The 18,282-nt window shown below is 45.0% G+C and overlaps 1 protein-coding gene and 1 pseudogene across 4 annotated transcripts in view; one reads left to right on the top strand and one right to left on the bottom strand.

Annotated features, from left to right (window-relative positions):
- The window catches only part of LOC123994647 (receptor-type tyrosine-protein phosphatase zeta-like), a 69,644-nt gene extending 59,018 nt beyond the window's left edge, over window positions 1-10,626 (top strand). For all 4 annotated transcript variants that reach the window (XM_046297497.1, XM_046297496.1, XM_046297499.1 and 1 more), the window contains 10 exons: window positions 24-187; window positions 452-587; window positions 1,116-1,262; window positions 1,504-1,597; window positions 1,865-1,941; window positions 2,616-2,747; window positions 2,981-3,133; window positions 4,554-4,696; window positions 4,971-5,106; window positions 10,094-10,626. In XM_046297497.1, coding sequence (XP_046153453.1) covers window positions 24-187; window positions 452-587; window positions 1,116-1,262; window positions 1,504-1,597; window positions 1,865-1,941; window positions 2,616-2,747; window positions 2,981-3,133; window positions 4,554-4,696; window positions 4,971-5,106; window positions 10,094-10,237 — 1,326 coding nt within the window. In that variant the 3' untranslated portion in view covers window positions 10,238-10,626. The remainder of the gene's footprint in view (window positions 1-23; window positions 188-451; window positions 588-1,115; window positions 1,263-1,503; window positions 1,598-1,864; window positions 1,942-2,615; window positions 2,748-2,980; window positions 3,134-4,553; window positions 4,697-4,970; window positions 5,107-10,093) is intronic.
- A 2,079-nt stretch (window positions 10,627-12,705) lies between these two features.
- Window positions 12,706-17,988, bottom strand: LOC123994684 (annotated as a pseudogene).
- Window positions 17,989-18,282: the final 294 nt, after the last annotated feature.

The following is an 18,282-nucleotide window of genomic DNA, read 5'->3' as shown; positions in this document are numbered from 1 at the left end:
CCTGCTGTGTGTTGTACCTACAGGCTTCCCAGAGGGGACGCTGTGCTGAGAGGACGGTGGTCCAGTACCACTACACCCAGTGGCCTGACATGGGCGTGCCTGAATACACCCTGCCTGTCATCTCCTTCGTACGGGCCTCTTCCCAGGCCAGGACTCAGGACATGGGCCCTGTCCTTGTACACTGCAGGTGGGCTGGGTGTGTGTGGGAAGGGGGGGGGGGGGGGTTAATAGCAACCAGGGGGAAAGACTTGGTAAAAATATTGCTTGAGAAAGGTTTGAATAACAGTATGCAGATCCAATGACTTTGTGCAGAAGGTGAATATCCAAGTATTCATTTACATTTACATTACATTTAAGTCATTTAGCAGACGCTCTTATCCAGAGCGACTTTCTGTAAAGGGAAGCGTTGTGTTGTGTGGGACTCTCTCACAAGTATGTTCTGTGTGTGTAGTGCTGGTGTGGGGAGGACAGGGACCTACATCGTGCTGGACAGTATGCTGCAACAGATCCAGCACCAGGGAACGGTCAACATACTGGGCTTCCTCAAACACGTCAGAACACAGAGGAACTACCTGGTACAGACGGAGGTAATGCACACACTTACAGGAGCAGCGTTTCCCAAACTTGGTCCCGGGGAACCCAAGGGGTGCACATTTAGGTTTTTGCACGAGCACTACACAGCCGATTCAACTAATCAAGTCATTATCCAGCCCCGGTGTAGGTGATGTGAGTGAGACGTCTCTCTCTGTGTTATGTCTCTCTGGTCCTCAGGAGCAGTATGTGTTTATCCACGATGCCCTGGTGGAGGTGATGTGAGTGAGACGTCTCTCTCTGTGTTATGTCTCTCTGGTCCTCAGGAGCAGTATGTGTTTATCCACGATGCCCTGGTGGAGGTGATGTGAGTGAGACGTCTCTCTCTGTGTTATGTCTCTCTGGTCCTCAGGAGCAGTATGTGTTTATCGACGATGCCCTGGTGTAGGTGATGTGAGTGAGACGTCTCTCTCTGTGTTATGTCTCTCTGGTCCTCAGGAGCAGTATGTGTTTATCCACGATGCCCTGGTGTAGGTGATGTGAGTGAGACGTCTCTCTCTGTGTTATGTCTCTCTGGTCCTCAGGAGCAGTATGTGTTTATCCACGATGCCCTGGTGGAGGCCATCATCAGCAGGGACACTCTGGTGACCTCTGACCTGGTCCACTCCTACGTCACGGACCTGCTGACCACTGGGCCCTCCGGGAGGACCTGCATGGAGAGACAGTTTAAGGTCAGAACACACACACACACAGAGTGGAACCCTACAACCTAGTGTGCTACTTTCTGGGCCCTGACTTGGGACCTGCTCAAACACATTGAGGATACATCCTTGAAGTAATCACTGATCTGGCGTGACTTGATTGGTGAAAGCCATTGAGCAGGAGTGATGGTAATGTGATGGTAATGTGATGGTAATGTGTTGGTAATGTCATGGTAATGTGTTGGTAATGTTTACTGCTGTTGTGTTATAGCTGGTGAGTCAGCGCAGAGCCAGACAGGCTGACTACGCCGCTGCCCTGAGAGAGGGGAACGCTGACAAAAACAGGACCTCCTCTCTCATGCCGGGTGAGTTGAAGTAGCCAATCACACACAACACGATATACATGTAGTTGGTAAGAGACAGCCATTCAGTCAATACCAGGAAAAGGTTCTCCTTCATCTATGTCTTACCTCAGCAGAGAAGAGGAATAGGCAAAAGAACATTTCGATTCAGAGTAATAAACAAATGGAATGCTTTATCTGAGAAAAACAGAAAAAATTTTATATAATAAATTCAAGCAATACTTTAGGACCACTTGAAAAGAATAGAGTGTGTTTCTGTGTGTGCTGCAGTGGAGAGATCCAGAGTGTGTCTGTCATGTCCAGTGGACGGAGAATCTTCAGACTACATCAACGCTTCCTATGTCATGGTAAGAGCAAGGTTGTCCGTTTGATAAGGACCCCTTGTAAATGCTTTAAAGAGCATTCACATGGTCTTCATAAACACTGCATACACCGAGTGTACAAAACATTAGGAACTGCTTTTTCCATGACATAGCCTGACAAGGTGAATCCAACTGAAGGCGATGATCCCTTATTGATGTCACCTGTTAAATTCACTTCAATCGGTGTAGATGAAAGGGAGGAGACCGGTTAACGAAGGATTTTTTAAGCCTTGAGACAGTTGCGACGTGGATTGTGTATGTGTGCCATTCAGAGGGTGAATGGGCCAGACAAAAGATTTTCGTGGCTTTGAATGGGGTATGGTAGTAGGTGGCCAGGTGCACCGGTTTGAGTGGGTCAAGAACTGCAACGCTGCTGGGTTTTTCACGCTCAACAGTTTCCCGTGTGTATCAAGAATGGTCCCCCAACCAAAGTGTTGTACATCCAGCCAAATTGACACAACTGTCCCTGTGGAATGCTTCTACACCTTGTAGAGCCCCGGTGAATTGAGGCTGTTCTGAGGGCAAAAGGGGTGCAACTCAATAGTAGGAAGGTGTTCCTAATGTCTTGTACACTCATAAACCACGTCGAAGCAAAGTCATATATATGTACGTTCCAGATTCATGTTGTTTATTTTGACTGTGTCTGTGCTGTGTTCCAGGGTTACCACAAGAGCAGGGAGTTTATCCTGACCCAGTCTCCTCTCCCCTCCACTGTCTCGGACTTCTGGAGAATGGTCTGGGACCACAAATCACAGCTCATCATCTCCCTGCCTGACACACACACAGCACAGGTAAGCAGGTAGCACTCCACACACACACACACACACACACACACACACACACACACACACACACACACACACACACACACACACACACACACACACACACACACACACACACACACACACACACACACACACACACACACACACACACACACACACACACACACACACACACACACACACACACACGCCAACAGTATCACACCTATAGCGCTGTCTCCATTGTGTCCTATCAGAGTGAGGGGGAGGAGTCTTGTGTCTACTGGCCCAGTAAGGATCAGCCAATCAGCTGTGAGGGTTTCATAGTGTCGTTCACTGGAGAGGACCACATGTGTCTGGAAAACGAGGAGAGACTGGTGGTCCACAACTTCTTATTGGAGGACACACAGGTAAGATCCAACCCCACACACTCACACGTGCAAGATGCTCGCACACGCATACACACACACAGATTCAACCACACACAAACAGCCCAGCTAGCACATAACCTTCTGAGAACCATGTGTTTCTTAGAGCTTGGTGCGAGCATGGTTGTCCTATGGATATTTTGCATACAAACTTTCCACAACTTTCTGGGAATGGTGCAGGATAGTTGCCTGTCTTTGGAACATTCTCGGCACATTTAAGGAACTTGACAAAAAAATCATTATTTTCTCGGGTATTTCATTACTTTAACAGAACATTTCCTAAAAGTTCAAACATGGTTACATTTCATTCGAATTTTGGAAATGTTCGAGTAACGTCCTCCAACTAGTTTGGCTTTGGGAATGTTCTCAGCTAGTTGAGAGAACGTTAAAGAAACAAGTTCTTCTGTGGGAATTTCAGTACTTCAGCATAATGTTTCCTAAAGGTTTCCTCATGGTTTTCTTTAAAGTCAGGTTCTCAAATTGTTCCAAGAACTTGAAGAAAACTTTCCATAAAAAAACACAAGAAAACGTTTGTAATGTTGAGAGAACTTTCTAGCGATGTTATTTAAAAACATAAACATTCCATTCTCAGCATCAACAAACTCTTTGTATCCTCTATCTTGTTTAGTGTGTTGAAGTATGTTGGCCGCGCCACAGTAATTGTCCACATCTGATCTTAATGAGTGCTTTAAAACAAAAGTATACACCTTACGTACATGGTCATGGGCTTAAAAAAAGGAGACACCTGTACCATGCCAGATAAAGAGTTGAAAAGTATCCAATTTTGAGTTTGAATCTCAATATTTTACTTTATATACATCAAAGGACTGAAATATAACAAAACCGTTTCACATAGAAACCGAATTTTCCTCATTTTTTAAACGTTCCACCCATTAGGCCACGAGAAGGTGATTTGGTCATTTGACTAATTTCCATGTGTCCTATCTGTGCTTGGAGTTCAAACATGTTTCGAACCCCAAATCATCTAGAAGTATTATCAAAAGTCTTATTGAAACATTCCCTATAATTTATTTTCTCAGAGGGCTAATAAAACTTCCAAGGAACCAGAGTAAAACGCTCTCAGAACCTCCCTTGCTGCAAACTAAAAAAGAAAAATAAACATTCCCGTTTTTTAAACTTCTGTTCTCAGAACGTTTAAAAAAACGTTCAATTTTACCAGTCAGGAAGCGTATGGCTTTGTTCCCACAACCAATGTGAAACCAAAAACATACGTTCCCACAACTTCCAATGAACCAAATGTGCTAGCTGGGAGAGATCAAACCACACACAGAGATCAAACCAGACACATACACACAAATGAGGACCACACACAAATGAGAACTACACACACACACCCCCAGACTCTTCCCACACACCTCTCTCTCTCTCTTTGTTTCCCCAGGATAACTATGTCCTGGAGGTGCGTCAGTACATGTCCCCCTGCTGGCCCAACCCAGACAGCCCCGTCAGCGGAACCTTCCAGCTGCTCAACATTATCACAGAGGACAGCAGACGGAGAGAAGGAACCATAGTCGTGCATGACCGGTGAGTCACTGCTCTCCTCTGTTCCTCAAGTCTTCTCTGTTCCCTCTGTGTTCTCTGGGGTTGGGAGGTCAGCTGAGGGCTGGTAGGGTGCTAGGAATCTTATTTGAAGAGTGTGTTATCTCACTGATGGGAACTGATTTCACTGATTCACCATATAACAGTGTTTTTTTTTGTTCCAGGAGTTGTTGGCTCATTCTGTGTTTGAGACAAAGACTTGGGTGTTGTTTCCGTAATTGGTTCATAGCATAGTTTCCCCTGTCTGTGTCTGTGCCAGGCTGGGTGGCTCGATGGCGGGGCTGTTCTGTGCCCTCACCACCCTGGCACAGCAGCTGGAGCAGCAGGGCTCTGTGGACGTGTACCAGGTGGCACGGATGACTAACCTCATGAGGCCCGGTGTCTTCAACGACATGGTATGTCCTGGAACAGCACACACACACACACACAACAAAGAAACACAGGGAACATAGCACAGCTCATACATAGACACACACATACTCACACCAGGCTGATCTCATAGACTAGATGTAAAATGGTATAGGAAAGTCCAGGACATTCAAATTAGTGTGATATGTTACGTTTGGTATGGTTACATAAGACAGAAGGTTACTTAGGCAAACAAGACAGGAGTTGGTCGGGGTGGATGGGTGGTCGTACAACGCGAAACGTCAAGCAAGCCAAAGGTTGCGTTTTCAAATCTCATCACAGACAACTTTAGCAACTTTGCAACTACTTTCTAGCTAATGCAACTACTTAGCATGTTAGCTAACTCTTACCCAAACCCTAAACTTAGCCCTTTAACCTAACTCCTAACCCTAACCTTAACCCTAGCCTAGCTAACGTTAGCCACCTAGCTAACGTTAGCCACAACTAATTGTAATTCGTAACATATCACACGAATTGTAATTTGCTAACGCTAACATTAGCCACAACAAATTGGAAATTGTAACATATCAGACTGTTTGGTTCTCATTTTTCAGAGTAAATAACTCATGGACACTGGAGAAGCTTAAGCAAGTTTTATTCTTCCCAAAGGGTCGACGCAGCTGTATTCAGACAAAAACGTGTTTCCACCATCACAAGTATATATACTCCACTTTAGGCACTCCTCCTTCTCTCCAAACCTTACATCTTATGGTTCCACAGGAAGACGAAGTGATAAACCGTTCTGTCTCCCTTAAGGTGACCTGACCTGACCTCAACCCCCTTGATGTCTAATCCAAAGCTCTCCACCCGTATCACCCATGGCACTCTGGTGACTCTCTCCCGTCCACCCAGCACATTCCACAGCCACTCTGTCTTTCTACAGAGAACCATTAACTCCTGACATAAAAACCAGTCTCTTCCACTCCTTTATATACCACGCTTCTGATCTATCATTGTCTTTAGTATCTCAATGTTCTCAAGTTTTTCACTGAATCCAACAATACGTAGTGCAAATTCGTAACATATTGAACGAAATGCAATTGGTGACATATCACACAAATTATAATTTGTAACATATCATACGAATTGTAATTCATAACATATCATAAGAAATGGATATGGACATCCACATATTAATACATACCAAATGGAACATATCTCACTAATTTGCTTCTGACGGATTTCCATTTACTATGTTACACCTACCCCTGAGTCCAGGTTGCACACATGTACACACACACACGTTACACAAACAGCTTACGCAAACAGCTCACATGCACACACACACACACCTGCACACCATACACAGTTAGCGCACTCACACACTGCTCTAAAATGAATCAATCAAATGTATTTTTAAAGCCCTCCTTACATCAGCTGTCACAAAGTGCTGTACAGAAACCCAGCCTAAAACCCCAAACAGCAAGCAATGCAGGTGCAGAAGCACGGTGGCTAGGAAAAACTCCCTAGAAAGGCCAAAACCTAGGAAGAAACCTAGAGAGGAACCAGGCTATGAGGGGTGGCCAGTCCTCTTCTGGCTGTGCCGGGAAGTAAATAGCTCTCACACACACCTGGCCAGAGTGTGAATTACACCATAACACTCAGGGAGTCTCTATTGAGTGGCCTAATAATAAAGACGTAAATGAATCCAGCATCCAAACTGCATGTATAGTCTTGCCATTTGATGAATGGAAATAGACATCTGTTACAAAACACCAAGAAGTGTTTCCTAATGACATTCAGTGATTGCCATTGATTAGTTCTACATTAATTGATGTGTTCTGCTGACAAATTGACCTTTTTTTGTAGCCTGAAAAGTCAGGACACCTAAAATGAGCCTAAAACTGTCCTGGGAAAAAACGGGATGGTCAGCCTAACACCCAAGGTCAATTTACAAGACTAGGCTATAATGTGTACTAACCATGAACTTGAAATAGGACTATTAGTGGCCAGTGTGTAGTGGTAAAAAAATAATTAAAGGTGAGTAAACTATGATTGTCAATTGTGGTGAAAAGAGTTATGCTGTCACGTTCGCTATATGGAGGAGGCCAAGGCGCAGCGTACTTCTTCTTTAATAAAGAACGAACACTGAACAAAACTAACAGCTAAAACTAACCGTGATATGGCTAGTGCAGAACAGGCAACTAAACATAGATTAACAACCCACAAAATACCCAAGGAATATGGCTACCTAAATATGGTCCCCAATCAGAGACAAGGAAAAAACAGCTGCCTCTGATTGAGAACCAATCTAGGCAACCATAGACATATAAACCCCTAGACCAGAAAAACCCAGAGACATACAAAACTAAACAAACCACCCTCGTCACATCCTGACCTAACCAAAATAATAAAGAAAACAAAGATAACTAAAGTCAGGGCGTGACAGTGCCCCCCCCCCCAAAGGTGCGGACTCCCGGCCGCAAACCTAAACCTATATGGGAGGGTCTGGGTGGGCATCTAACCTCGGTGGCGGCTCTGGTTCTGGACACAGCCCCCCTTCTTTACACTGAGTCCACTCCTGTAGCACTGACCCGTGGATCATCGCCGGAGGTTCTGGACTGGGGACCGTCGCTGGAGACCCCGGGCTGGGGACCGTCACTGAAGGACCCGGGCTGGGGATCGTCGCTGGAGGCTCCGGACTGTGGCCCGTCGTTGGAGGTTCTGGACTGTGGCCCGTCGTTGGAGGTGCCCGGACTGTGGTCCGTCGTTAGAGGGCCCGGACTGTGGCCCGTTGTTGGAGGTTCCGGACTGTGAACTGTCGCCGGACGCTCTGGACTGGGTACTGTCACCGGATACTCTGGACTGCCGAGGCGCACTGTAGGCCTGGTGTATGGTGCCGGTACTGGTGGTACCGGGCTGGTGACACGCACCTCAGGGCGAGTGCGTGGAGGAGGAACAGGACGTACTGGACTCTGGAGGCGCACTGGAAGCCTGGTGCGTGGTGTCGGCACTGGAGGTCTGGAGTGTAGAGCTGACACAACCCGTCCCGGCTGGATGTTTATTTTCACCCTTCAAATGCAGGGTGCTGGCACAGGACGCACTGGGCTATGCAGACTCACCAGAGACATAGTGCGCAGAGCCGGCGCAGGATATCCTGATGCAAGGAGGTATACTGGAGACCAGGAGCACTGAGGCGGCACTTTCCTTCCTGGCTGGATGCCCATTCTAGCCCGGCCAATGCGAGGAGCTGGAATAGAGCGTACCGGGCTACGAATGCGAACTGGAGACACCATGCGCATCTTTGCATAACACGGTGCCTGACCAGTCACACGCTCCCCACAGTAAACACGAGGAGTTGGCTCAGGTCTCCAACATGATTCAGGCAATCTCCTCGTGTGCCCCTCCCAAAATTTTTTTTATTGGGGATGCCTCTCGGGCTTCCGTGCTAGCCGTGTCCCCTCGTATCGTTGCCGTTCCTCCTGTGCTCTCTCCACCTGCTTCCATGGCAGGGTCTTGTCCCCTGCCATTACCTCCTCCCAGGTCCAGGATGTCCTCCACTCCTCTTTCTCCCGGGTCCAGGATGTCCACTCCTCTTTAGTACGCTGCTTGGTCCTTTTATGGTGGGTTGTTCGGTCACGTTCGTTATATGGAGGAGACCAAGGCGCGGCGTGGTACGCGTACATCTTCTTTAATAAAGAACGAACATTGAACAAAACTAACAAAACAACAAAACGAACAGTGAAGCTAATATGGCTAGTTCAGAACAGGCAACTAAACATAGAATAACAACCCACAAAATACCCAAGGAATATGGCTACCTAAATATGGTCCCCAATCAGAGTCAACAATAAACAGCTGCCTCTGATTGAGAACCAATCTAGGCAACCATAGACATATAAACCCCTAGACAATACAAAAAAAACCTAGATATACAAAAACCCCTAGACAATACAAAACTAAACATACCACCCTCATCACACCCTGACCTAACCAAAATAATAAAGAAGACAAAGATAACTAAGGTCAGGGCGTGACATACGCTCTCTGTACTTTCAATGCATTTTTCTGAAAGGGTGTGTAAACTTGCATTTACTCTCCACTAAGCCTACACCAGAGCCGGTAGCCTACCCTCTCAGCCGAGGCAGTTTTACACACGAGAACACATGCAGAAAAGGTAGCCTACATTCAAATAATGCATGAGTTGAATCAAAACATTCATTAGTTATTGCTTGGAGTCTTCACAAATCTTGTGACATAAAACAAACATTACTTTTCCTTTCTTACATTAATAACATTTATGACTGTGTTATTTGTAACTATTAACCATTTAACAATTGCTAATGTTAGCCAGAACTAATTGTAATTAGTAACATATCCTGGGTATGTCTTGCCGTGAATACGGTCCTCATAGGCACACAAATCCAAAATATTGTGGCCTATGCCATTGCAAAATCAAAAGCTTTTAACCGAAAGAGTCAACTATAGGTCTACTGTCATTAACGTACACTACATGACCAAAAGTATGTGGACACCAAAGTTGGAAGCATAGAATCGTCTAGAATTTCATTGTATGCAGTAGCATTAAGTTATCTCTTCACTGGAACTAAGGGGCCAAGACCAAACCATAAAAAACTGCCCCAGACCATTATTTATCCTCCGCCAAACTTTACAGTTGGCACTATGCATTCTGGCACGATGCATTCTTGCCAAACCCATGTTCATCCATCGCACTGCCAGATGGTGAAGCGTGATCATTCCAGAGAACGCGTTTCTACTGCTCAAGTGTCCAATGGCGGCGAGATTTATGACAGAGAGGTGGGGGTGTTAGTTTCATTTGGAAGCTTTTATTTTAATATATACCACTGTAAACATATTCATCACTGAATTAGAAGAATGGACAAATTAGCATTATTTTTTTAGAGGAGCTAACGTCTCGTTCAGGGGAACTGAGCCCCCCTGGCTCCTCCGTAATTTGCACCCTGTATCTGGCCCATCCTGTACTGACTCTGTCTTTCACCACTCCGCTCCTAGGAGCAGTACCAGTTCATGTACAGGGCCGTGTTGAGTCTGGTGGACAGCCAGGAAGACCAGAGGGCCCTACAGTCCCCTGAGACAAACGGTTCTGTCCCTCTGGGGGCCACCACTGCAGCAGAGAGCCTGGAGTCCCTCATGTAACCACTCACACACAGACACAGAGAGCACCACACGCTCTGGGAGATACACTGTGCTCTATGTTGAGAGAGAGAGACATGAGCTAGCAAATTGTGAGTAATAGGCTTAGCTAGCTACAAAATACATGAGATTAAGCATCCAATTATCAGAATAAAACATACTGTTTTGCATGTATGACCACACATTGCAACTGGCTGCTAGGGGGTCTGGTATTCTGTGCCTTTTGTAATTCATGTTGTACTTTAAAACTGTTTTGATACTAATGCCAAATGTTCTGTACTCTTTTTTTTTTGTTAATTTAAGTTTGTTAAAGTTTTTGAGTTATGTGATTTAACTATCTATCCCTTTGGATTGTCTTATTTGTATGTAATTACTTAAAAGGGATAAATGTCCTTTCTGTATTCTGTCATTCTATCTACTGTATGCTTCTTCTTGCTCTTGTGTAAATACTGGTGTTAAACTTGGAGAATAAGAGATGGAAAGGTGAAATTCTGTAATATTATCTCTAATGATGTAAATAATAATAGTTGACCACTACCAAAAGGCCAAATGTATTTATACCTCTAGATTTGATATTTTATTATGAAGTTGACTTTCTAGCCATTTACAAACGTTATTACTGTTTTTTTCCCGTCTGTTTTCTTTTGGATGGGGGGGGGGGGGGATTACTGTGTTAATAATTTAGTTCAAATATCAATAATGCTTATTTGTTATGTTTTGATCTTTTTTTAACATGATAAAGTCTGGACTTTTCAGTAGTCATAAGGTTATTATAAACAGCACTGTATATTTGAACAGGGTGAGTAGATATGTTCTCTAAACCTTAAACCTCGTCATTTACTATCACAACAAACTGTTGTCGTGGTCTCAGTAATCTCTCCTGTCACCGCAAAGAAACACAGTTCAGATCCATGCTTTTATTTATACTATAATACAAGAGCGTTGTGGGTACAAGTTTCAGGAGGACCTGTACATGATTGGTCAAGACAAAATAAATAAACTTCATCAAATCAATTTCACAATCTTGATAGTTAAACTGAGATTGAGTCCGAAATTGCACTTGCGCGTAGTTGTACTTGAATTATTCGTTACATATTGATGTACACAACGCATATCCGCCGTACAGAAGATGCAGTGTATATAGTGCATAATTGCAGTGAGAGTATGCATGTCCGTCCCATAGGTATGTTAACATCATTATAATATAACATATGGCCTCGTCGTTTGTCACACACCCAGTGCACTTGACCTGGGTAAGATATGCCCAGGTCCAAGCCAACCGCTACCCACTGGACACTAGTGTGGATATGAGAAGACTAGATAAGATCTACATTAAAGGAAACATCCACTCAAAAACTATGATGTGGCAAGTGACACTTTGCTTCTTGAAAGTCCAGCATCTTGAAAACCGCTGACATGCTAACATTTCGGTGTCAACCGTGGACTAATGTAACAAACACCGAAAGATCGTTTTTGAGTGTGGTTTTCCTTTTAAGTGCCTAAGGGGTAGGTGTCCATTTGGAATACAGCCAGAATCAAGGTTAAGCACATATCCCACCCACCCCTCCCTCCCACCCACCCCTCCCTCCCTTCCCCTCTGCATGTACAAAGTGAAAATAGTAATAATAAAATAGCAATAACATATAAAGTTATACAAATATAGGCATAATCGGAAGCATTTTTAAATTCCCGAGACTCATCTCTGGTTGAAAAATAGACATGTTGTTTACACCTCTCCTTTCCCTACTCTACAGCACCACAGGGGCTCATGTTCTTCAAGCTATAAGGTATGAAATGACCTGAAATGAATCAAAAATGATTTTAAAAAGAATACATTCTTGCTTTGGAAGATTAAGGCAAGTCGGACATAAAAAATATATCTTATGTTCAAGCACAGTTAGTATATTATATATACAGTTGGAGTCGGAGGTTTACATACACTTAGGTTGGAGTCACGAAAACTTGTTCATTAACCACTCCACAAATGTCTTGTTAAACTATAGTTTTGGCAAGTCGGTTAGGACATCTTTGTGCATGACACAAGTCATTTTTTCAACAATTGTTTACAGACAGATTATTTCACTTATAATTCACTGTATCACAATTCCAGTGGGTCAGAAGTTTACATACACTAAACTCAGTGCCTCTGCGTTTGAAGGTAGGCCTTGAAATACATCCACAGGTACACCTCAAATTGACTCAAATGATATCAATTAGCCTATCAGAAGCTTCTAAAACAATGACATAATTTTCTGGAATTTTCCAAGCTGTTTAAAGGCACAGTCAACTTAGTGTATGTAAACTTCTGACCCACTGGAATTGTGATACAGTGAATTATAAGTGAAATAATCTGTCTTTAAACAATTGTTGGAACAATTACTTGTGTCAAGCACAAAGTAGATGTCCTAACCAACTTGTCAAAACTATAGTTTGTTAACAAGAAATTTGTGGAGTGGTTGAAAAACGAGTTTTAATGACTCCAACCTAAGTGTATGTACAGTTGAAGTCGTAAGTTAATTTGGCAAAGGTGTATGTAAACTTCAGACTTCAACTGTACATCTATATACGCATCTGAAGTGTGTGTGTGTATGTGCGCGCGCATGTGTCTTCCGTGTACTGCCTCCCCCCCATACACCCCTCTTCCAAGTCGCCTCCATCGCCTCCCTCTCTTTTCTCCTGTCATCTGCATCATCCCTCTCTCGTGTGTCTGCGTCTCTTAGTTCCCCTGGGAACCCTGTAACGGAGAACAAGATGAAGAGAGAGGAAAGGTTAGGAACAGTTCCAAGGGGCTGATATTAAAATGAACACCATGCAATAGGCTTCAGAGGATACGTGTGTGTGTGTCCTCTCCTCACTGAGTTGGTTCTCTTGCGTTTCCAGCAGTCAGGGTTGAGTCTCTTCTGCTCGTCAGCCAGAGCCTTGGCCTCCATGGTGTACATCCTCCTCTCCTCTCCTCGCATCTTCTTCCACTTCTCTCCCAGGATCACACTGATCGCTCTGAGGGCAGCAAACACACACAAACACACACACACATATTTTCACTTGATTTTTTTTAGTCCAGGGAATTCTGAGATTTTTTTGCACACACAACCACGCACACACACACCTGTTGTCCTTCCCAGGGTACATCTGGGTGTACTCCAACCTGAACTTCTTTGCAAATAGCATGAATGCATTCATTGGCCGCTTGCACTTCGTGGGCGAAGCCACCCCGGCTGCTCCTGAGTCCCGCTGGCTCTTAATTGGCTTGTTGCGGTGTGTGTCTTGGTCGGGGCTGACGGCGCCCCCGCCGGACTGGGAGGCCCTACGCTGCCGGGCCATGCTGCTCAGAACGTACACCGCCGACGAGTCCAGGGGCGTGAAGTCATAACTAACGTGAAAAACACAGGAACACAAAGAAGAGTCACACACTGAGATCTGAGAGGCTTTAGCTCAGGGGGACTAACACAGTCTTGAGCCGCGGTTCAAATCCAGCGTGTCACACATGCGTTGTAAACTACAGAAATGGACACTACTGCCGCTATTGAACTAACGCTGAGGTTTTACCTCCTGAACGTGTCGAACACCAAGGAGTCGTCAGTGTGGATGGCATCTCTGTGTCCAGGAGGCAGACACACGTCACCCACCATCACCTCATAGCACGGGATCCCATACTGCACCACAGTCAGACTGGGGTAGAACGACGACCAGCCTGCCACAGGAACACACACACACACACGTTAGAAAAACACACGTTACACACACCTTATACTTTACATACGTTATACACACATCACCCACACACACACCCAGGCCTCTGACCTTTGTTTCTGACATAGAACGGGTGGTCCAGCTGACACTCAGCGGACAGAATCCACTCCCCCAGGCACCTGGGTCAAAGGTCAGCTTGAGGACGGACTGGCCAAACGCCCAGCTCTCTGTGTGGCACACCAGCCTCAGGCCCTCACGACCATAGCCCTGAGGACAAGACACAACAGGGTTAGTGATGGGGAACTGTGCTAACAAGGGGCTCACAGGGAGATAGGAGAAGATAGGAAACCAGATTAAAGAATGTCTGTTCATTTGTGTTACTCAGGAACGCATCAGTCCACTGAGCTTGGCATTATTGTACCTTCAGGGGATGTGATATTGCCTCTAAATGAGTATGTACCTTCAGGGGGTGGGATATAGCCTCTGTCTCATCGTCTAAGTCTTTGTCCGACACCAGTTTCTCAGCATCCTGCCACTCCACACTAGAACCCTTATGGAACTGCAGACGAGTTCCTGAGGACACAGGAAGAAATATATATTTTTAACTGATTAATGGTCATTGCACAAGGTCAGGCGTTCGAGTACCGGAAGTGATCACATTGACGTATACAGTCAGTGGCAAGTATATTAGGTACATCTAGTACCGGGTACCAGTACCCCCTTTGCCTCCAGAACATCCTGAATTATCCGGTGCCTGGATTCTACAAGCTGTTGGAGACGCTCATTGGTATCAAGGGATCTAACTTGTACCAGGAAAACATTCCCCACACCAGTACACCAGCCTGTAATGTTGACACCAGGCAGGATGTGTCCATGGACTCATGCTGCTTACGCTAAATCCTGACTCTGCCATCAGCTTGACGCAACAGGAACCGGGATTCGTTGAGCCAGGCGATGTCTTTCCACTCCACAGTTGTCCAGTATGATCACGTGACCAATGGAGCCACTTCTTCTTTAATCTGATAGGAATGGAACCTGGTGTGTTTGTCTGCTGCAATAGCCCATCCATGACAAGGATCGACGAGTTCTGCATTCTGAGATGCCGTTTTGCACACCACTGTTGTACTGCGCAATTATTTGTCTGTTTGCGGCTACCTGTTAGCTTGCAAGATTCTTACTAGTCTCCTTCGATCTCTCTCATCAACGAGCTGTTTTGGCCATCAGGACTGCTGCTGACGGGATGGTTGTGTTTGTCGTACCATTCTTGGTAAACCCTAGACACTGTCGTGCTTGAAAAGCCCAGGAGGGCGGGCCGACTCTGGGATACTGGATCCGTCGAGCCTGACACAGGCGATCATGCCATGCTCAAAGTAGCTATGGTCACTGGTTTTGCCCATTCTAACGTTCAATAACTGAACAGTAACTGAATGCCTCGATGCCTGTCTGCCAGCTTTATATAGTAAGCCACAGCCACTTGACTCACTGTCTGTAGGAGCAATCCCTAATAAATTGGCCGATAAGTGCATATATATGTACCTTTGAGGAAGCAGTGCCAGGCAGTAGGTGGCCAAGAGTGGCTCCAGCCCATGTCCTCGTCATCAGACACAGAGGAGTGACAGTACACAGCAGACTCACACTCACTACTGACCTGTAGAGAGGAGAGAGACCAGACGGGATTATCACCAAAGCAGGATCAATTAGTTAGCGAGATAACTTTCACTTATATTCTCAAACAACTCCATATTTCTTCATTCATGGGGAAAGATGATTGACTTCAAATTGTCTAATTGTGTGTGTGTGTGTGTGTGTGTGTGTGTGTGTGTGTGTGTGTGTGTGTGTGTGTGTGTGTGTGTGTGTGTGTGTGTGTGTGTGTGTGTGTGTGTGTGTGTGTGTGTGTGTGTGTGTGTGTGTGTGTGTGTGTGTGTGTATTCTCAGTAAAAGCAGTGCTGTGCATTTGCTGCACTGGTCCAGTGTTGCCACCTAGTCGATGTAGTGTAGGATAACAGATCTTACCCTGACACGCCTGCTGCACTCCCTGTGTTGGCCTCCAGAGGGCAGGCTGCTGGAGGTCAGGGGAGGCCGGGTGTGGGCAGGCCGGGCGTAGGAATGGAGGTTACTACTGGTGCCAAAGATGTGGATGGGAGTTGAACTGGGGTAGTTAGAAATGGACAGTTATGAAGTATTAAAATGGGAGCAGGTTTGTGTGTGTGTGTGTGTGTGTGTGTGTGTGTGTGTGTGTGTGTGTGTGTGTGTGTGTGTGTGTGTGTGTGTGTGTGTGTGTGTGTGTGTGTGTGTGTGTGTGTGTGTGTAACATCCCTTACCTGACGACCTGAGTGGAGCCCTGCAGCAAGGGACTCTGGGGGCCCGTGGCAATGTGAGCTAGCTGTGTGAGCCAGTGTGTGTCCGGGGGCCCGGCTGTGTGAGTGTGTGGGTGTCCGTCACGTTCCTGATGGGACACCCTCGCCCCCACCTGAAACACAACGGCGGCTGTCTGGTCCTCCTCCACCTCCTCCAGCTCCGGGAGGTCATCTAAGGGGAAATTATAGAAATAGAATAACTAGGTTGACCAGAGTTCCTTTAAGGGGTTAAATATGTAAATAAATAGAACAGCTAGAATGAACAGAGCTCCAAAAGCCTGATGTTTCACAGTAGATCAGGAATTATGTATTTGCATCCCTCTGCTTAATGATGTTTAAAAGGTGCTTTCCAATTTAAAAGTATGCTAATGACTTGCCATTACCTGTACCTGTAGAAAGTGTAGCCTACATTACACATGTATAATCACATCATAAACATGACATTGGCTTATGATTACCGTATTCCATGTGGCTGTCACTGGTGGGGCATCCGGGGGAGGAGGGCAGCTGTTCTTCACACTGGAGCAGGACCAATCCCTGGTCTCTACCTGCCTCTGGCCCTGTGATATCCAACATAGTACTGCTGCTGCTCAGAGGACTCTTAACTTCCCACACCATGTTATAATGCTTCTTTAGCTCATCTGACTGGACACAAACATACACACGCCATTCATTCGTTCATTAACGATTTATTAACAAAGTTATTGAACGTGAACACAATATGTTTGACTAGGGTGACCACATTTAAAATAACCAAATGCGGGACAACTGGATGATTTCACGGGACATTCGCGGGACAGTGTTCCCTGGTGTACAACATTGGAAAGGGGGGAGATGAGGAAGGGAAGGGGGGGGGGGCTGTTCTTATGCAGAACCAATTACGCCTTTGCCTTTTGTCAACATTTGTTTTGGAAATTGAGAGCAACTATCACAAAACAAGAAAGACTCATATAATTGTGTAATCAACGTAGACAGAACTTTTTCCTTTCGATTCCTCAACAGCGTCATGTCATGCAGGCCTCGTTTATAAACGTTCAGGACATCGCGCATGCTCATTTGAGCTCATTCATTCAATACCGTGAATGGAGAATAACTCACACCCATAAGTTTAAAACCACGAAAATATCTCCTAAATAGTTATACCCGCCATTGACAGCAAACTTTATTACTGCCGAGTGATTTGGTTTTCAACGAAATACTTACATAGTAATACACGATCCCATTGACTTGGCAAACGCAACCTAATTTGGCCAAGGCTTTGTCAAAATACAAAAGTGTCGAGCTGACAGAAATTGGACCTTGTGCTATATGCAGAAGTAGAAAAGAGTAAAACATGTCACGAGGAGCAAATGTCAATATTTGTATACAATGAAATGAAAGTATGAGCGAGCCTGTGCATTCGTCTCTTGCTCAAGCTGGTTAAGAAAACTAAACGCCAACCATGAACATTGTATGCGATCTGACATGTCATTCGAAACTGAAGGAAGCAATGTCAAATTCACCTTTTTCCTATCCGTCTGTAATATTCTGCTATGTATTTCTTCATTTCATTAATTAAACCCTTTGTCTGCTGTATTTCTAATAAACTTTCTTTGCAACTCACCAAAACAGTCGCCATCAACGAGAAGTGAGAGATAAATATTATTCTTTTTCGCAAACATTATTGGTGGCTTCAGACGTCAATCTATGGCTTCTCTCTTGTTAATTGGTTATTCGCTGAGTAAATACACCCTCGTATTTGTTTGCGCTGTTCCTTTTGGCTGTAATCCATGTCCCTCATCTCTTAGATGGCTCTAATTGGGCGACTTCAATCAACCGTGCAACTAGCTATTGTAGTTTTTTATACTGTATGAGGTTTGGTTACAGTTTTGACTATAATTTCAGGGACTGACAGACAAAGACAGTCAAAAAAATAAAGGCACGGACTGTCTTTGATAAAAGGTTTGTAAACATGAATGCATTTGCTGTTTGCGTTTACATGTGTAATATACACAACAGTAA

The sequence above is a fragment of the Oncorhynchus gorbuscha genome, linkage group LG14, assembly GCF_021184085.1.
Source record: "Oncorhynchus gorbuscha isolate QuinsamMale2020 ecotype Even-year linkage group LG14, OgorEven_v1.0, whole genome shotgun sequence".
NCBI lineage: Eukaryota > Metazoa > Chordata > Actinopteri > Salmoniformes > Salmonidae > Oncorhynchus > Oncorhynchus gorbuscha.
Note: the sequence above shows the minus strand (reverse complement) of the source record. Positions and strands in the feature narration are given on the sequence as shown.